The 21,960-nt window shown below is 39.1% G+C and overlaps 1 protein-coding gene and 1 long non-coding RNA gene across 3 annotated transcripts in view; one reads left to right on the plus strand and one right to left on the minus strand.

Moving 5' to 3' along the window:
• Positions 1-21,960, plus strand: part of LOC126918906 (CD151 antigen-like) — an 89,718-nt gene that overhangs the window by 43,553 nt on the left and 24,205 nt on the right. For both annotated transcript variants that reach the window (XM_050727464.1, XM_050727465.1), the window contains one exon: positions 9,343-9,535. In XM_050727464.1, the coding sequence (XP_050583421.1) occupies positions 9,343-9,535 (193 nt within the window). The remainder of the gene's footprint in view (positions 1-9,342; positions 9,536-21,960) is intronic.
• Positions 2,242-2,640, minus strand: LOC126918927 (uncharacterized). The gene is made up of 2 exons (XR_007711468.1): positions 2,496-2,640; positions 2,242-2,395 (listed from the first exon to the last, which is right to left on the minus strand). It is a non-coding gene; the product is annotated as an uncharacterized LOC126918927 (long non-coding RNA).

Here is a 21,960-nt window from a genome sequence, read left to right on the forward strand (position 1 = left end):
CAAACGATTTTCTATACCTACATTCTACCTGTTTAATTGTACCTATTCAGACAAATAGAAACTTGCATAAATATCCACAGACTAAATATTAGAATACGGATTTTCTCCGACTAATTAATTCGTTGGAAACACCGCGCGGAGTAAACCGAGGCTAGCAAAAGGATAAAAAATGTCTAGATCAGATCTACGGTGACCGTATCCAGGAAAGATTGGAGGTGGTGAGCCGCGAAGAATTTTTACGAGCGGCTAGCGTGTGCGCGTAACAACCTGGCGAACATAATTCTCGTATTTCGAGGGGAAAACGACGTAAAGACGAAACGAGTGTCCTTTACGATCCCTTAAATGCCTCGTGTTATTTCCAACAGGCGGACGATATTCAGCGTAATAACGCGATAAATAACGGGTCGTAACTTCCGTATACGTAGGTAGTTGCCGCGTACTATTCGGCCAGGGCTCTTTATTCCGGGGCACGTTGGTTTATAAACGTTAATTACGTGTCCCCCCGTAGCACTGCAACCGCTTGCTTAGCTTTGCAGGAAGCGACGCGAAACACCAGTTGCCAGCACCGCTTTCTCGCAGTTCTTCAGTCGCTGGTCGCGGCAAAAAGGAATAACTTGTTATTGCAAAAAAGAACGAGTGTCTCGTTCTGTGACACGATGAAAAAAGAAGCTACACTTGGCGGAATCGATCTTCGTAGCTCAGAATCGTCTATGGACAACCGGTTTCTCCGGTCGAAATGTATCTAAGCGTAGGAAGTTTTAGAAAATTGAACTAATCATTTCAAAAAACCATTACAGTGGAATTTCTAGTATCCGGACTAATGGAGAGACATAATCGTTGGAAAGAGCGAATTTCGGTTAGTAGAATCCGCGTCTTTTCGGAACATTTGAAAATAAGGTGGTCGTTCATCGTCATTTTCAATGTAATCTCCTTGCTTTCAACACGGCTACTTAAAATGTTGATAATATATATGGAAATTTCCAAATGTTCCAAGATATTAACGTTATAATATACGTATTTAGATAGTGGCATTTCTTTATCGCTGATTCATTACTATTATTGCAAAACAGAGCGTTGGTATTTATTTTTCAGTACCATTAAAGTTTTTCTACTTCTTGAAACAGCCGAGTAATTTCCAATTACGTGTTCCTGTTCTTGACGTCATTAATTATCTACCTTCTCTAACTTCTGAAGTATTTTCTTTCCTCTCGGCGCTTGATACAAGACATTTCCTCTTTGATGTCATTATATACAAAATATTAACGTGTACGATATCAGCTTCGTACTAAAGTAATAAGAAAGTGATACGAAATAACAATAAGGACGTATAAATGTTAACAAAGACACAAGCGAAAAATTAAGCCGCTTAATTAAAGTAACTTGACTTGCGCTATGCGACTTTCACAGATTATCCTCGCTGCTCACATTATTTACCATTCGCTGTCCAAAGAAATTTCATTCAGAACAGCCGTTTAATTCAAATAACTCAACTCGCGCTATTAATCCAAACCAAAGTTCAAATTATTTGACCAATTTGAACGAGGCTTCGCCAACAAGTTAGCTAGACGCAGACCGTTGCGTGCGATCGCCAATTTCTACGGGATAAGACGATCGTAACTTTACGACCACGCGAAACGCGATTAAGCAAAACTTCTTGATTTACCTTTCGTTCGTCGAGGTTAGATCGTCGCACCCACGCAACGTCTAGTTGTAAAAGGGGAAAGCGATTCGCGGAACTGCGTGAGATCGAGGGTGATCGTTCTTCCCGGAAGCGGAGGAAAATTCGAAATGCCCCCGAGGATCAAAGAAGATCGCCACGGTTTGTCGGTATAACGTCGGTCAGATTCCGCTTGTTCCCGGCTTGTGCGAGTCGCATTATCCAATTTTCCACGGTGCTACGAGGTGCAATTGCACGCAGAGGCGGATGGCGTGGGCCGGTGTACTCGTTCGTCGGCTGGTTGCCGCGTTGTACGTTTGCCCGTGTGGCGGCTGTCTCCAGCTGGTGCGCGATGGAACCTGCGGTCGAATCGGCCGCTAGTAAATCGAGAGCTGCGATAAAATCGATACCGCGTAGATCTAACGATTTTTCGTCCCCCCTGCGAAGCTTTCGGTCACTGTAAATGATACCACATTACGTGGGAACGATAGCCTCGCGTAATTGAAATGGAAACTGCGTAACGCGCCGACTGGAATCGAGCGAAGGCTAATAGAGAGATGTGGAAAATATTTCTGACCATTACGATTTGTTGTAATAGTTTTATTTGAATTTGAACAAAGTGTACAGATTTGTGACGAATTGGTAATTACAAGCGGTACTTGCTATCTTCCTGTAGAAAGAAAATTTCAAAAGAAAAGGTTCCAGCATCTTTAACTTTTGTTCAATACGTTCCGGTTCCTATAAATAAAATATTTCTCAAGTTACACGATTCGTCTCAGTGTATCTGTGATTCTATCGTAGAAGAATTATTAAGTCTAATTAAGTCGTAAAGTTGTACCTGTGAAGCTTCCGATAGAAGTACGCAAGTACAGGACACATTAATTATGTAATTTTCCTTGAAAGACGAAGTCTAGAACGTAGATGTCATAGCCAGTAGTAACGAGTTACGAAGAATTACACGTAAAAGGAGAAAAGTATTACGAGAAAATACGAAACCTAGGCAATAGCGTGGATAGTCTGGTAAATACCAACGAGCACACTGGTGTCATTCATAAAGATGAAAAAGACGAAGATCGATATATCGGTACATACAAGCTCTCTTCAAAGTTGCTTAGTCAAAGAACGAGCTGCGGTTTGGAAACATCGACGGATGATTTACGATGGTTCGATACAGGAGAAAGGGCAAAATACCTGACTCTAAAGAATACTTCCATACGTCGAGGCGCATTCTTTTTTCTCCCATTCCGGATGAAAGAATTTTCGATTACTTCGAGTTAACGAGCGATCGCGTAAAGTCAGCCAATCTATCTGCCATGCTGCTTCTGCTGTGTGTTTCGTCTTTATCGACGAAATTTCACGGGGCGGAGTTCATGGAATAAAGGAAGAAAGGGGCGTTCGGATTACGGTTCTGACTTAAACCGAGCGTGCCAGGAATCCCCTGTGATGCTTTATGTTTTCGTCGATACGTGATCCCACATCGTACGATCTTCGTACGTCGTCCATCGTTCTCGTTATTAAAGCGAGCCATTTATCTTGTAGTCTGCGAGCTTGTTCGAAATTCCTTTGGATAAAGTCTCCTCCATCGTGCTGTTTAATCCAATCGAGGACCAAGCAAATTTTGGTTTATCGTAATGTTGCAAACAAAATAGTAAGAACGTTGTAAAACCATAGAATTATCATTGAATCGTAAAATTATAGAATCTATAATTAAACGAGTTTTTCGATGAAATACAGAATCGAAGAAAGGTATTGGATGATAAAAGTTTCGAACTGTGACGTGAAGTTGGATTCTCCTGGTCGAACTCCATAACCTGTTCCATTCTTCTTTTCCGATACTATGGATTGATTTAAGAAGATCTTGATATGATAGCTTAGTTTCATTCGACAGGTCGGTTATTGCTTCTCTGACCATAATCCAACTCGAAAGCAGAGATTGACTCTATCTTTGGCTGGTCATTCCGGATGAACCGCAGATGGAAACGATCTTTATAGCTTTCACGCGCGAATAAATCGTTCACGATGCATGTCCAAAGTGTAAAGTCTAAATTCGCCTTTACACGGCAACGAGTATCCTTTTAAGCCGTTAATGGCTCTTGTAGATCGATCGATAAAGGTAAACGACGTGTCCCGATACGACCAGACCGTTTAACACCTTGGAGGTTGGTGTGTTTGCAAATGTGAAACCTGTCGCAGGAACCAACCAATAAAAAGAAGACCGGGGTCTCTGAATGGCCGGCAAGGTTAATACGATTGGATGATTGGCTCGATTAGCAAATTGGCTGGCGACGTGTAGGACATTGGGATAAATGAGGATATGTCTATGCTGGGAACATGGCACTGCCGCAAATTGATGGGAAGGGATCGAACGACAGCCTCGATGTCATCGCTGATATATTATGAGACATGGTTTTCGATAGGTGGGCTTACGTGCGCGTGTCAGCTCGACAATTAACGCGACCCTTGTAGAGTTGCACCAAAGGGCCAAAGGGTAGTGATGGGGGCCCTAAAAAATGGAATTCAAGCAACGCGATCAAATACCCTTTTTTTCTATTATTCACCTCCGCTCTTTCCAGGTGAATCGTCCAACGATAAAATTTCGCGAATCGTACGCGTCCCATGACGCGTCTCGCGCATCCCACGGTACGAAAGTACCGGTAATTTTTATGTATTTATCGTTTAATACGATCGATAGAGCTATGTATCAGTTTCTTGAAAATAACGTGTATTTCATGAAGTAGGAATAATGCGATTGAAGACTTCATGATAGAAGAGCAATAATACGATAAGTTACGTTTTCTATTTTTTACAGAGCAGTTTTAAAATTCAGCAGGTTGTTGTTCAATAATTAAAACGTTATTAAAATTATTCGTTTATTTGTATCTCACAGAGATCAGAAAAATAGTTGAACGTCGTATGCTAGTAACACATCTGCAGTAAATATCTTATAACGTGTATATACATTTTCAAATTGATCTCAAAATTTGTCGACATAATCGTAACATGTCGCGTCTCGTTACAGTGTCGATGAAATTTCAAAATACGTGTAACACATAAAGCATAGATATAAAAGTTTTCTATGGTAAATATCCGAACACTTTCATAACGGTAAATATCACCAAAAATCCAACGATAAAGATAAATCGCGAAAAGGATTTATGTAATTCTCGCGTGGTTTCTCGATAGAAGATAATCATTCAAAATGCATCGATGTTTCTCCATTTATTCCTCCTAAATTATCTGTAAAAACAAATACCAGATGCATATAGATGCGTCATCGCGAACGTGGGCCGTGACTTTCAGCGTGGGCGACGGAGGTGTAGCTGAAAGCTGAGGAGCGTAGCACGTGGGTTAGCAGAAGAGCCGTATCGGGTGAACGGCGCGTGGCAGATGAATTTTTTCATGTCACCGCCATTGAGTATTTTCACTATTCGTTATCCCAAAGATACATACATTTGTATGTCGTTAAGCAAGCCATTTCGATGGTTCTGTTAAAAGCATCGTCCCATCTTGAACGTTCGTTACCTTATAAATCCATAAATGTATTCTTCATTTTAACTTGATAGCTGTATTTTTGAGTAGAGATGTATAATTGAATATACTATTAGGTATTAGTGTTATAAAATAATAATTATACTAATACATTTGAGACCTTGAAAGGGATAGCACTTAGGTGGATCGTCATTATGTTCGTCGTATTTTATTACGTTGTCCGAAAAGTTTCATAAGGTGATAATAGATTCAACAATTTCTGTTTTATATTATTTTATTGAATGAGGTATGATCCATTTCATTCTATTTCTATTATTATGTTCGTGCATAATTCAATAAACTAATATGAAACAAAAAATATTGTGCGTCTATTATTTCCTTATAAAAGGAAAGAAACTTTTCGGACATACCTAGTTGCATCAGTTACATTACTGTTAAACCTGTGCTATATAGTTGTGACGCAACTAGAACGCAAGAAACTAATTATAAATATTTCATTTGAGTTAATTTAACGCGACAAAGTTGAAGTAGCACAGGGCTACAGCAACCATAATAATCTACTTAATATTGTGTAATAAATTTTACTACTTTTACCCTCTAACAGATCAAAATATTTATGTCAAAACCTCGTTACTTATCTCTTAACAGCACATTTGAATATTATCCAGTGACGATTCGTTAAAATAAAACATTCTATCCCCATTACCGCGAGATATCGAGCGGAAACAGTAAGTTTCCTCATCTTGGGATTTCCTCCCCCTGCGGCCTTTACTCTTCCGATCTGTTTGAGTTTTTCGTTCGGGAAAGCTGTTGTTTACCACGTTGTTCCGCGATCTATATCTTTGTTCCGTTGCTTTGTTCCGCTGCTTTGTTCCGCGGGACGTTGGCATAATGAACGATACTTGCAGGAAACTTTGCCGGTTCTCTTACCTCTTTGCATTTCCCGTCCTCGATGTAACAGCGCGAAAACTATCATCCTGAAATTTTCAGCGTATTTCAACGAATTACAGCTGTCCCCCGGACTGGAAGTGAATAACGTATTCGCTGGAATAACGTCAGCCGCACGACAATCCTCTGTGGTAAAATAAAACACGATAGCTTTTTCGATGAATCGAAAAAATGCCGGTTGACATTAAGGGCTATATTGCTATCTGTCCGAAAAAAGTAACAACGGAAGTGGAAAATATTCGATCGATAAACAAACAAAATAGCATAAGCAAAAAGTATGCAAAGGCCAACAACTGCGAAGGGTTATACTACAGCCCATTGCGCGTTAAAAGTTGCAAGCGTTGCTAAAAGAAGAAGGTAAAAGAAACCGAAGAAAAGGAGAGAAAAATATATAAATTCCCGTTCATATGTATTAGGGATACCTGCTGGTCGTGTACAGAATGTCATGGTTGATCCAAACTGTTACACATTGTAACAGTCTAAATTAAAGATTATTCGGAAAAGATTTAGAAGAAAATAGCGAATGAACAGTTAATTATACGTTGACTCCTATGTAATTCTTTGTTCTAACATTTATTTTTAAAAAATGGGGATGAATTGGACAGTTCAATTGGCTGTTAAAATTGTCTGCATATTCGATTGTTGCAACCTCTTTATAATTTCAAAAACGTTATTAAAATATTGCTTCTTAGTAGTCTTTTTACAAAAATCTCACAATCTATCAGACATTTACGAGAAGCATAATCCTTGGCCCTAACCAATTCTTTTCGTTTTTAACGATCACACAAAGATACTATCTATAAAGTAACATTGAAGTAATATATATCCGACAAAAATGTACTTTTTTCCCGAGATCTTCGTATATAATCGATGAGATTTTTATTATGACATCGAACATACCGCTTCTTCACAGGCCATTGTTTCAAGCGAGGTTTAATAATCTTCTAACGGTTTGTCAGGTTATTTATATACATCGTATTTCTCTAATTGTCCTAACCCTAATATGTATTTGTGAACGGTAATGCACTTGCATTCAGGTGGGAACTTCTCTTTATTCTCTGCTCGCGGTCGAAACTACTTCGCCCACACGAGTATGACGGGTCACACCCATTTAATTTCGCGGTTTCTCTTCTTTCATCTCCCCTCTTCGGGTTGCTCGAGCATCGCCTGCAATCAGTTCTTCCACGGTCTTCCTCCGCATTCGACCATCTCTACCTCCGTCGCGTCGCGTTTCGCCTCCCTTCGTTTGTTCTCATTAGTCCGCCATTTATCCTTCGTCTCATTCAACCTCGCGGTTCACCGAAATCCCCACGAAGAATGGCCTGGCCAATTGCGTCTTCGTTGGCGCCCGGCCCAATTGTTTCTCGATCGGCTACGTTCTAATTGCGGAAACACAATTAGCGCGAATAAATAACCAACCAGCCAGCCAGCCAGCCAGGTGCGGTTTCTAATTAATTCTCCGCTGGTTGTTATCGGCCAGTGAACGAATCGTCGCCGCGTTTCATCTGTCGCTTCGTTCAATTGAAATCTTCAATACCGTAAATAATGGACTTGCTTCGATTAGATTACGTTCGTAGAAGAGTATTATTAATTTGAATACCTGAAAGGTGGTAGGTTGCAAAATAGTTTGTTAAATGTATAAGGAATCTAAAAATTTGATAACAGTTCATAAAATATATATATATAATAATTTAGTATATTGTAGGGATAGTAATAATTACTAGAGTGCGCAGTTTTATTCGTTGATAGGAAACTTAAAGGTGATAGAATACGCAGAATGCGCGTAACATGCAGAAGTATTAAAAACAAATTTCTATTTAGGTTCTGTTCTTTTATTTGCCCTTTACAAGAATACCAACTATATCGTTATACAGCGATCAAACAATTATTCTTAAAGAGGAAATATTAACAATTCTTCATCAAATCGAAAGAAATGCAAAGATGGAAGGACTAATGAATTTAATCGTCACCGAGAAAGCTGAAATCGATTTTGATATCGCTTCGACCACGATACGTGGCGAGCTAATCGAATGCACAGAAAAGAAATTGCACAAGAGAAGTCGATGATGCGATGGCTGGAATCGAGTTCGGGTCTCACTGTCACGAAGATAGCAACGACCGATTTCGTGCACGCGACCAAAGTGAGGAAAAGGAACAGAAGTTACAGGAACAGAAAAGGGATGGAGCGAAGGCAGAGAAACGATCGATCGAAAGCTGCATTCCTTGGCGAAGTGAAAGAATCGGTTCGTGCCAACCTATGCCGCTTTTCTTTCGAAACGCTGAAGAGTTACTTACAGTTCCTTGACGTATATCCTTTGCCACTACGCGCCATATTTTCTTTTCATTTCATTCCACTTTGTCACTGTTTCACTGTCTCTTATTCGTCGTTTCTATTTAATGGAAGAAACTCGTGGAAAATTATAGAACAGGACGAAACCGTGCAAACACTAAAATTACTCTCTATTAAAAATATTTTTAATTAAAATATACTCGTTCCTAAAAATTCATTTCGAATCAGACTGGGAGAACGAAACGTTTAACGAAAATACCATGTATATTAAAACGTCGAAAAAGTCGAGTGCGACAGATAGATGAGTAATTATATACTTTTTTACTTTTTAATAACATTTTTAATACATAAATATAATACCCTTTACTTTCCTGTATAAACGAACCACTATTATTCCCATAACTAAACCACTTTCTTCAAATTTGACTACAAATACAACTGTTCCATGATTTACGTTTTTTAAAAAAATCTCCTCTGCTTCATTTGCTCTAATATTTGTTTGAATATGCTCCATGTTCTTTATTGAATGTATCCAATTTGTTCTCCGAAGTCAGTCAGATATCTACTGGATCGATACGAGGTACCTTGAAAAACGGACCGGATATCGTAAGCGACGTACCAGTCAAATATAAGGGGTAAAATCTATCGGATTCTCGTGTCTGTGGCCGTTTGGTCGGAAATGCTAGCGGCGCGTGGTGTCCGCTGGCCTGCCGCCAGGGACCGGAAGGGACGCTCGAAGATAGATTTACTCGCGATTCGAGCGGAGCACGGCTACTCCTAAAACCGTATTCTGAACGCGAAGAGTCGCTATCTCGATAGCTGCCGCCGGAAGAAATACAATTTCGTGTCGGCGACAAGATCCAGTTCCATCCGCTCTGCCTCGGTTTTCATTCGAGAAACGACTATCCTTCTTCGCTTATAAAAATCACTAATCCGATGGAATTCCGTGTGCTTTCAGAGTTAGTGACGAGGTGACGACGACGACCACGGGCACGACGGAGACACACGAAGAAGAAACGAATCAACCAATCATGGCTAAAAGCGCCGAGAGACTTCCTGGTACGTCCACCAGGCTGAGGACCCGAGACGACGGCTGCTGCTCCGTGAATTTCCTGAAATACGTTCTACACATCTACAACGTGGTGTTATTCGTAAGTAATGTAAAGTCATGTGCTTTGATATATCTTTGATATATTCTGTGCGTTATATCGAGCGAAATACAAAATGGACAGTGCATTGTCAGCGACCGACGGGGCAAACCATTTACGTTCTCGCCCAGCTCGGCTGGCGTTTACAATCGGCCACGTCCTCTGCAACGATGTCGTTTCTGGCCTCGTAAACGCCCCCTTTTAATTGTTATGGCTTCAACCACCCGCCAACATCGATGAAACCAACCGCAACTAGATCCTCGGCTCGATCAACGAACCGTGAGCCGGTTCTCCGTATTCCAAAAAAGTTCGCAGAACGTTCCGAGTGTTAGGACACCGAGTTGACACAGCGATTGATCTGGTCGAAAGTAGGTTCGTATGCTTGGACGTGCGTACCGACTGGCTTTGTCAGTCTGAAGTAAACTTGTGGTACATTTGGTTTTCCTTTTACGGGGAAAATGCAGTACAAACAGCAAGCGAATGTGTATTCTTCGCAGAAAAGCTGCTCTTCGGAAAAGAAAGCATCGAAGAATTTCCTAAACGAAAAGAAATGCGATTCTATGAGCAAATTTAAAAGACATATTGATAAATTTATTCGTGAAAAATTAAAGAAAGTTATCGGATGGAACAGTGCATACATACGAACCCATTTTCCGAAATATCTTGTAAATCGTCACAAAATCGGCACGATTTTATCAAACGACTTAATACTACGACCACGCTGTACTTGAAACTTCTTTCGAGCTTCCATTGAAATTTCATCGTATTAGCCCGTTATCGCTTTCTATTTTATAGTATTTAGCGTATTAGTAAAAATTAACAAGAAAATAACTGGCTTCGAATTAACATTTTACGCTGCAGACAAAATTAAAGTCTCTCCGTTCTGCTTAAACTCTCTGAAATTTCTGTTTGGCGGTGATATAAGGGCGTATATTTTCAAACTTCGTGAATTTCTTCGTCCAAAAGTACGTCGAAAGAGAGGTATACCGCAAAAATTAACGAGGCAATTCACGCGCAAATCCACGGGGACATTTCCTTAACGGAAACAAGGTTTCGCGTTTCGTCCCATGGATGTACGAGCGTTGTAAACAGCCGGTGAAACATCGTGACCCATCGTGATACATCCCATAAAATGCTAATGAAGTCCGCGTGGTAAGGTGCAGCCGCGGGCCGGGAATGAAAGCGTCGAAAGGCGAGAGAAGGAGAGGAATCGAAAAAAGAGCAGAAAGATCTCTGAATCGATCGGTAGCCCTTACCACGGAGCATCGCAGTTTAATGCATAAAATGTCGACGCCTCGTTGAGAAGCGGGTCCCACCGAGGACGTCCGTGAGATTAAAATTAAGCGAGGAACTTGCTCGAGCCTTGTACCCTGTTATTGCCGCCGCCTTCTCGCGCAGTCTCATTTTTCATAATTTTGCCTGCACGTGCATCGTTTCCCTTGTGTATGACAGATGCTCTATTCTTGTTATTTTATAGAAAATGATCGTTGCATTCACCATTCCAGCAGTCATAGAAAAGAACAATGAAATTTCTATGATCGCGAATGAAATTCTATCGTAAATTCCGTGTGGCAGAACAGTGGGTGGAGTTGATAGTAAAATAATTGTGATTTTTAAACAATTCTTATATTTGTTCGACCAATCTGTAAGAGAGATGAAATATTTGTGTTTATAAACTAAAAAAAAGAAATAAAAAATAAATAAAAAAGGAGATGAAATAAGTAAAATTCTTTGAATACGATAGGATCTCAAATCAATTAATTATTTCACATTTTTCTGAACTTATACAAAATTAATCTAAAATTATTTTGCTCAATGCAGTAAATTTGTATATTAAAATTTTCTGCGATGAAAGCTATTCAAATCCCAGTGCTACTAAAGTTCTCCGTTAGATTATGATAATGAAATGAAAATTCAGCCTCTTTATTAGAAACGAATGGGCATACTGGAGCTTCTGAAATTCTCTACGCTTTACTAGATCGTGATAATGAAAAAAAAATGCAAAGACGCACTTGCAGGACGAACCGCGTCAACCGAGATTGGTCGTAACGTTACACGTTAACGTTTTCTTGTCATGTTTCTGTACTTCGATTACAAATTTTCACTGATGATATTCTTTAAAAGTGAGTAAAATACAATGCAAGTTACACGAAACAAAAACTAGATTACAGAAAAGCAGAAAAAGCAATTGAAACGAATGAAAAATGCATAGTAACAGAGGGAAACGTTATGTTACATTGTAAAACATTGAGAAACAAAAATTTGATAATATCGAGAAGTTATTCTGTTATGTAGATCGCTGAAACATGGATGTGTGTGATTTAATTATAATTTTTCATTACATCAGCTCTCACAGTGATCATTTTAATAAATTAAAAAGCGTAAAATGATAATAACGTTACAAACATATTTTGTTTTTAACCATTTATACCAGTCTTTACAATTCTTTTTTTTTCTAATTTTCTCTTTCGTCGATTCTAATAAATTCATGAAAATTAATTACTAGCTTTTAAAGAAGACCAATATCAATCATATAACCTAATATAGCTGTAAAACAGAAAGTTGATCAGATTAGTTTTCTAATCTAATAATCTAAGAAACGTTCGTCCAAGCTCCATCTAAGAAACTCGATACGTACAGACAACAAATACATTTCGAAATATTTAACTTTCACTCCTACTTGCTTCTGGCCCCAGTCTATCCTACGTCTGATTATTCCCGAGCGATCATGTCTATTGGTATACTCGTCGAAATTGGAAAATCGCCGCGATGATCGTCGCGCTGGTCAGAGCAGCCGCAAGATTCGATCGAGCTGAATGGCTGACTTTAAACTCGCTTGGTAATAAGGCTCGATAATGCAGGGATAATGCAACAATAACCTCGCGGGAACAATGGCCGCGCAACAATGCCGGCCGCTTAACGCGTACGTTTACTCGCATTGATTGCGTTTGCAAGTGCAGTCACCCTGCCAGACCAAAGTCACTGGATTATTCCAATGACTGCGGTGTTAGTCGTCGCCGTCAGGCTGTTCCCCGTCGCTCCCCGGGCACGTAACCGTTTGAATTCCTTGGCGACAATCTTCTTCGTTGGCAGAAATTTGCCTGCCTCCTCCTTCGACGCATAGTTTCTCATTGTTAGGTGTGTTCGTGTAGGACGTTAAGCGAATAGAGAATGAAGCGTAAACGTTGATTTCTCGATCAGTTGCCGGATCGCTAACGGATTCCCGGTTAAAGGAAAGTTCGACCGAACCAATTGTAAACTATTCGCGGTCAAAGTTGAATCGAACTACGCTCGAGGGAAGAGTGGTACTAGCCTGATACCTTTGCTGCTTGTTAAATCAACGAGCGTAGAGAATAGCTGGCTAGATTGGCAAAAAGGAGAGTTAAAGCTGTAGATAATCGAGCGATTAATAGATAGAGCGAACTTAGTTATTACACGATTTATTAACAAGGGATAATTAAAGGGTGGAAGAGGCGATCCGGTTGCCTTCTCCCTGACATCTCTCTTGTTAGGGTAAAGCCAGGGAAAATTTGTCCCTACTAGATTTAATTAAAAAGTGCTTAAGAAATGATTAAGTTTTGCCTAAATGGAAGGTAGTGGTCACTAAATTCTGAAAAGATTTCTCTAGAAATTAGCTGATCGAAGAACATTGATTCTTTTAGTGCTAAGAATAACCATTATAGATAATTAAAATTGCGTTGGTTACCGGTAATCATTGTCGATGACAGGAGTTGATTTTTATTACGAATAACCATTATCGGTGATAAAAGTATTTTGTGGTTGCTGGTAACAAGTACTGATGACGGAAATTCATTTTGGCTATTAATAATCATTATCATTGTCGACGATGAATTTTCCTTTTTATAAATATTACAACCATTCGATGATAGAAATTCGCTTGGTTACTGTTAAGTTGACTGCGAATTTTGACGCATTTGCGAGAAATTTAAAGGCGTACAAACGCACATGATATGCAAAAATATACAAAATATACAAAGTTACAGTATCCATTTTCCATTAAGTTCCATTTTTCCTAGGTTCTGTTCTTTAAATTATTTTCACAAAAACATGAATTTACATAAATAACACAGATAACGCAGTTATTGTGGCTGAAAATATTTTTGCTATCTAATAACCATTATCGATAGCGAAAATTTGGTTAATTACTTTCAACCATCGTCGATATTAAAGCTATTAGTAAAGTATTACGTGCATATTTAATACAAGTTTACGTTCAATCGCCATAAAACTATAACATTTAACACTATTAATATATCGAAGAGGGAAATTAAACGCAGAAATGAAATTCCCCTTATCGGATCAGTTGATCGATCGTTTGATCGATGCTTTAGTTATTCAACGTTTAATTAACCATCAAGCGCACGATGAATCTCGCGCCGATCAAAGAGTATTCGGGTCTTAACGTTGATCGTCGGACTTGTATCTTTGCCCTACGATCGACCAAGTTGATGGCAAGTTTGTCATCGTTGCATCGTTACTATACAACTTCTAATCGATTGCCTCGGTGTTTCTGAGCAAGTGTATCTATATGTAGCATACCACACGGTGCAAGATTGCTGCAATTTGGACAACTCGAATACCGTTCTGAAACTTTCCAGTGAGAGAGAGAGAGAGAGAGAGAGAGAGAGAGAGAGCGAGAAGGAGAGGGGGAGAGAGAGAGAGGTTACCGGCCATCTACGTAGGAAGTCTTAATTATATAGCTAGTAGAGATCGTTGGCTGAACTACTAATTACCGATTAATAATAATGGACCAACGCATTCAAGCTTGGCTATTCGAGAACGCTGGAGATTTTCATTGTAGACTTGACATCATACTTGAATGTCTTCCTTCTGTTCTACATAATAATGCACCTAATAATATACGGATTGTATTTCACGAAACAAAGTGAAAAGGGATGCGAAATGAAAGGGTATTTTGTTTCCTATTGTTCCGACGTTGTGCGTGCCCAAGCATGCGTACACCCCGGAAAAGTCTAGTGAAAAGTTTATTCATCAAGGGCACTCGCGTGGCGTTTCATGGCAAACTTTCCACCGCAACCGTTACTGCTACCAGTGTAATTTTTTGAAGGGAAAAAAAGAGGATTAGCTTGTTTGACGCAGCACCGTTTTTATTTCGATCCGGATTAATTCGCGTGGACGAAGCGTCACGCGTGTGTTTGTTTTAAAACGGTTGAAACATTTTTGTTAGGATATCAACGATCGTAAATCAACGAAACTATTTCCTATTCCCTTTTATATTTTTTTATCCAGTTAGCCAGAATTCCAATAATTAGTGAGACGATCTTCGGTATAAATTGTATATTTAAAATTACTATTTTCATGCTCTGACTGTCTGAACGGTAACAACTGATCCAGATTATCAAAAAAAGTCGAAGTTGTCAAAATTTTGATTTTGTACGGGATAACAGTTTTAGGAGATTTGAAACTGCCTATAGGAATCGTAGAAACGCAATGAATTAACAATTCGTAATATTCGTATGTAATAATTCCTTTGGTAATAGAAAATGTTTTTCCATTTTATCCATTGAAAAATTTATTCGTCACGGAAGCTATGCGGAAAACGTGACAGGGACGCTTCGTGGAAGAAAATTGCCGCTGTTCCGATCCTCTTAGCAGTCCCTTAAGTCGAATTAATTTTAACGATCGCTAATAACGAATATCAGGGCACTTCCTTCATAGAACGTTGGAGCGCAGAATGGTTCGCGCAATAAAATACGATTATCTCGCCGCGTGGTCCAATCGCATTAGGTACAGCCCCTCATTATATTTGTAATTCCCGCATTCCACGCGGCTCGTTTGAGCCGCATCGTTACGAGTTCCGTGTTAAATACTGCGCGTTTAATAGCGCCAAAACAGCGAAACAACATTCGGCAAAGTTATTCGAAGAACCACAAGTGGAGAAAAAGAAAAAAAGAAGAAAAGATGGGGAGGAAAGAAGAAGGAAGAGAAGAACGGACGAGAAGAAATAAAAAGAAGTGGAATATTGTCTACGTAGTACCTACCATTACTTTTACTAATTCCAAGCTTTAAGTAAGACTGACCTAATGTCAGCTTAACGTAAAGATTTTATACGCTACTTCTCTACTGCCCGACAATAAATGAACGTGAAAAATACGCACATGCTAACAATTATTAATATTATTGATGTAGATGTATATTTATATGGATATTATTCATAGGATACGTGCTTGCGCATTCATCAACTGAGAATTTCAATTATGTTATTTAATTGATGAAATTGGATTAACCTTTGAACTCGGGAAATCTTGATGCGTTTCTCTCTACCAATTCGATAATTAAGCACGGAAGTAATTAAGGGAAAGTTTATAACCAGTCCTCTGGTATAATTAAGAGACATTTGTTTTATTATCTATATACCAATTCATTAATGTATATTTATATTATATATTTTATACGGTGTAGTGAATAAATAAAGATTGTTTGAAAGTTTGATTTAATTACGAAAAGAAATTTTCTCACCGGATTATACCGTAAACTCGTTAAAATCGTTACTTTAGGATGAAACATTCCATGAATTTCTTATCGGAAAGATTCTTGTCACTATTTTTATATTTGATGTTTAACTTGCTTCTAAATATTACGCGTATAACGCTATTTCTTTCAAACTTTCCTACTCTATGTAATTACCAAAGTAATTACATTTTAATTTATATCGTATACTTTATATCATATCTACGTCTATAAAAATTATAAACATAACTATGTAACTAAGTCTTACTATATACTCGCATGTACTTCCTAAATAGACGTTTACTTCGATAGACGTTTCCCGGTTCGATTTGCATAAGTAAAACGAAATTGTAGTCATTCGTAGCGATAGGTCTTCCTCGACTCAATTAGCATAAGTAAAAAGAAGAAGAAAAAAAAATACAAATAGAAGAGTCGACTGCAATTGCATGGCCAACCGGAGGATTGAAACGAGTCACTCTAAACGAACGAAACGACCGTCATCCGGCTTATTTCTCGGACGAGAACGAGTCCGGTGACCGTCCGGAGGTAATGGCTGTTCGCTCGAACGTATACCACGGGACACCTAGTGCATGCCCTAGGGTACTTGCGTTTCCGTGCAGGCAGGACGCGTATACGCACAAGGCAGCGCAGGAACGCACGTAGGCGCGCGTGCATACCGGTGCGTCGTCCAACGACAGATCGCACTTGACACGTTTGTCGATCGTGAAATATCAAGCGTGAAGCAATGTCCACGCGCTCGCATCGCTCATTTCTCAATACCATCCTCTGTGCATCGCTAAAAATCCTTTTCACGCGCCATCCCGAACGTAGCTCGAATTATTCTGCTTCGTTGTTTATCGTTTAATTATCCTCGACAAACAGGGAGTGAAGAATTTTTCACGAGTATCGGAAACGTCTTTGGCTTATCTCGAAGAGGATGGATAATTGAAATTTGTCACGTCTCGAGCTGGTTAACTTAGGTTCGTTAGTCGACTCGATACGCTGCTTAACCCTTGTGCACAACCGAAAACTCGTATATACAGGATGGTTGGTAACTGGTGGTACAAGCGGAAAGGGGGTGATTCTACGCGAAAATAGAAGTCGAAAATATAGAATAAAAATTTTTCGTTCGAGGCTTTGTTTCGTAGAAAGAGAAAATTATAAACAGTTTGAGTTACGTGCGAGAGCAAAATTATCGCTACATATTTGCTAGCGAAATAGAATGTGCGAAACTCACTAACTCCACGTGTGGTAACCTGAGTTCACCTTTGATAAACTGTCGCTAATTTGCAGCAGTCAGGTGGGTTCTCATTCACGCATCGCGTGTCAAACGTAATTTCCTCGAGCCGTCTACGAAGATTTTTTTTCTCCACTCTCTCACAGAAGTAAGATGTTTCATGAGATCTTCCAAATCTCGAAGAAACGAAGGAAAGAGATGTTTAAAAGAAGTATAAAAGTAATGTGGGAAGTCCTCTTAAGCGAAACGTAGTTTCTCTATGTACACTTGAACAAGTCAGGAGAGAGACGAGAGTCGTCGAGACACGATGTAACACGTAATTATTCTAATTTCGCTAGGGAATAGAATAGCTCTCTGGCTATACAGGGTTTACGTGCCTCCTGCAGATTGAATCTGGGAATATTCCGGGACCAGGCTCGGGCCGGTTTCACGCTCGAAGTCACGGAACTAGAATCTTTGTGCAACGAACAGGGACGCAGTCCCGTGATGGAATCTCGTTCTCGGTAGTGAAAAGCGAGGACGAGCCTTAACAGCGAACCTTTGTCGCGCTCTGAAAGGTTATTCAATAGCTTCATCGCTCGGTGATCGTGCATTACGCAAAGTAGCCGCGAGTTTTGCGTTTTCACGTTCATCCACTCGTGTTTGATGCTGAAACGACACGATCTGCTCATGACCAGCGATGGATGTTTGAATTTCAACTTCAAAGTGATTTAAAGTTCCTCAAAACTACGAACAATGAACATTCGAATATGATTATAGACTCGGACATTTTAGATTTTTATTAAATATCTTATGCCGATGCACTCGCTTTGACAAACGTACATATTGAAAATGTTTGTAAGATATTGAACACCTACCGAGACCTGCAAAGTATTGAAAACTTCCAAGACCTTCGAGCATCCTCTCATTTTTTATATTTTCCCTCGCTGCACCCGAGGTACATATTTTCTCACGTTTTCGTTATTATATCAAAGACTAATAACGTTTCATGATACATAACAAAGTTGAATTATTCTGTACGAAGTTGAAGATTGAATCTGGAGATCTTGAAGCTTAAATGACCCAAATAAACCTGTCTTATCGTACATCTTCGTTTTACCAGTGCGCATAGAATAAAATCGCGGATGTGTGAATGATCATCTCTGACACATTGTAAATAAGACAGCAGCTCTTCTCGCGAAGAGATCTTCTCGGTTCTTATGCTAATAGGATGCTCACCTTCGATTTCAAACGCTCGAGCACAAGACGAATCTCTCATCCAACATGCTTAGACCGATTAATGTAAAACTGCTCTTAGAACGACGTTCTACCAAACTGAGATCTACCGTGCAGCACGCGAATACATGCAATGTTTCTCGATCGATTCTGGCTAGCGGCTGGAGATCGATGGATCCCCGAGTCGATAAACTTGGACGGAATGTCACGCGCGCTCGCCAATTTCTGCGAGCATTTCCAACGGTGCATTCTCCGACTCTCTTATCGATCTAGCGAGAAATTGGGCCGGAATTCGGTGTATCGCTGCTACAGCGACCGATTATTTGAATTTATTGGACAGAAGCTATTAATAGCTCCCATTGTCTTTTAAGATTTCTGGTATTTCTGCGCGTTTCGAGACATTCGAATTTCGCGATTTATTAATATTTCGAACAGCTTGTATTCCAACGGGATTCAACCGTCATTATGAAAAATGCATAACGAATGGTACAAGAGAAAAACAAAAATAACATTTTTCATGTTTCACAGAGAAACAATTTAAAAACTCACTCTGTGTTGCCAATCAATTTTGTATTACCAATTTCTCTCTTTTTTTCAATTTAGCGTTAAACATATGTATATCGCTGTCAATTCGAATGAAACTCGCGTGCAAAATCTCTTATCAATTGTCCACTCGTATTCCATTGCGCATTAGTCACGTAGTTTTGACCACTCTTCAAACTATTATATAGATGTAATCGGAAAAGAGACTCCAAATGAAAAAAAAAAAAAAACAGTTATTCTGGATTTTCAATTTATTTTCGCATGTTCGAGGAAAAGGTTCTTACCAAATTGTCCATTCGTATCGAATTAAGAATTAGCTAAGTTCACGTACGTACTTGAACGCTTCTCAAACCCGATTTTCTCGAAAACGAGGCTCCAAACGAAGAAAAGATTATTCTACGTTTTCGATTCATTTTCACGTACAGACAGGGTCCCTTATCCTACAAGCGTATCGAATTGGAAATGAGCCAAATTCACAATAGCACGACTGACCAGTTTGCAGATTTGATCTTCTCGGAAATGAAGCTTCAAATGGAAAAATTTTAATCTTCACTTTTGTATGTAGAATTTTTCCTCTCGTATTCAATCAGAAATTATCCAAGTCCGAAATTATCCAATGTACATGACCCATTTTCAAACTCGATCTTCTCGAAAATGAACCTTCGAACAAGCAAATTCTATTCTACATTAACATTTTGCTTTAGTTAATTTCCTGTTTGATTGCTCCACCGCATCTTATATAACAGAGACGTAGAACAGGAAGTCTGGAAGAGGGAACTGGCGTTTCATAGCACGAAGTCTGGGAGTCGTGCCCGGGGGTTCGACCGATTATCGTAAAGCTCTCGCTGCAAATGATTCCATTAAATTAACCGACATCGTCTAAGTTTCTCGTGTTTCGCGGTTGAGTCTCTGACGGTGGGCACGCAGCGTCGAAATTGTTTATCATTAATGGCATTACGAAGCAGTGCCGGTGGCCTTAAAACGGCCGTCATAAATCGTGCGTGTACCCTGCGCTCTACATATATAGTATAGTATACGTATACGTAAGTATCATGCCAAGGGAGTGGAACAACAGGCTGGTATAGCGATGATATCTCGTGGCAGCTGCAGCTGTACCGAAGAATGCACCGAGACTAAACGCGAGAAATCATCGAACCATCAGGCCGTGTGTCTGTTTTTCCTTTGGCCCTACCTTTTTTTCTATTTACTCTAATGCGAACCAGGAATTTTCCGAACGATTAACGTTGTTACGTAGCTAACGGATTGATGAAATACCACATTAACTAAAATTCTTATTCGTTGAACTAATTAACTAAAATTCTTATTCAATTTTTATTGACTGCGTTCGGAATCGTGTTGTACAGTTGAATTAATTGCATCAACAAAATTTTTCGAATTACAAATTACCAATATGAAGTAACAACTTTGATAATAGTAGAATTTGATTAATTCACGAAAATCGTAATAATAAATGAAATGTTCATAGCCTGAATATTCTATGAGACACTCGAAATAAAGTATCTGTTACAATATTTAGTACATGACACAAATTTCTATTTAAATTCCATTTGTTTAGTAACGTTCACAAAAATATAAAAATGTACAAATATTTGCGATCTATTCATAATTATGTAATAACGAGAACGAAGATCATTGCGCGATCAAAGATCAAAGCACGAAAATTTCTGGCTTCTATTTGGCCGACATTTGATGCAAGCATGTATATATAGGTTGACATGCAAACAGGCGAATTCTTATTTGCGCGTAACTCGCGGATACAACGGGCAGGACTTAAAATTAGACGCATCCCCGACATACTTTGCGCCGCTACGTGATCCGACGTGAAAAGCCAGTGCATTGCGTAACAGCGGATATTCCGTGTCAGTTAAAATCCGCTGGCCCGGGCGGAGAGGAAGCTTTGTTACAAATACAACGCAAAAGTATAACAGGCGGATGTCTGTTTATTTAACGTCGGGATTGTATAGATGAAATTAATATGGATCCTGAAAATCATTAACATAGACCAATTGTTATTATGAAATGTCTCGTTTCGAAAATTTTGCAGATATAATCGAGAAATTGAAGTAGCGAGCAACGTAGATTTCCAATATGAACAAAAGCGCCGCTTTGTTAACCTGGGTACTTATATTATTTGTTATTTCAACGCTGCGGACGTTTCCTTTTATTAACGCAATTTTAACCTCCGTAGTTTCAACCTGTAGACTTTCAACGCTTACTTTACTTTAAAAGTTTAAAGTGAGAATAAATGATGGAAAATACGTCGGATTAGTTAAATTTATTTATCTATACAGTTATATTATAAACATTTAATTTAAATTTAATTATACTTCGAAAATAGAATAGTCTCTCTTTTATATTCAAAATTCAATTCATCGTATGCGCTTTGTAAAAATATCCATTTGCATAAACATCTGACCGCTTGTAACTTTCGGGATCACATTTTTCATAGAATTCGCATCCTTTCCAGGTAGAATAATTACGTTTTAATTTCTATCATTTACATCGTTTACTATTTAAACTGTACTGTAAGTATCATAACAAAAGCAAAATTGAAACGGAAGAAGTTAAAGGCAAGTATAAAGACTCGAAACCGAGCGCGGAAACTAAGGAGCGACGCCTGAGGTCTTCGTAACGACGCAACGTAAAGAAAATGTTGGCAAAATAATAAAAAAGGAAAACAACGTCGTTGCCGGTGTAGGATAGCTTGCTCGGCGGTCGTAATCGTATCGTGCAAGTTATACAACTCGTACCTAGTTACCGTCCTCATAAATCTTGGCAAAAATTCAAGAGAGGGTGTACCACGATTTATGGAATTAGCAGTGTAATATTTTATAACCGTCGGACGAAAAGATTGTTAGACTCGAACAAACGTCGCTCGATTTTGGGGATGAGCGAAGCTATGACGTTACTATTACAACGT

The sequence above is a fragment of the Bombus affinis genome, chromosome 7 (genome assembly GCF_024516045.1).
Source record: "Bombus affinis isolate iyBomAffi1 chromosome 7, iyBomAffi1.2, whole genome shotgun sequence".
NCBI classification, from domain to species: Eukaryota; Metazoa; Arthropoda; class Insecta; order Hymenoptera; family Apidae; genus Bombus; species Bombus affinis.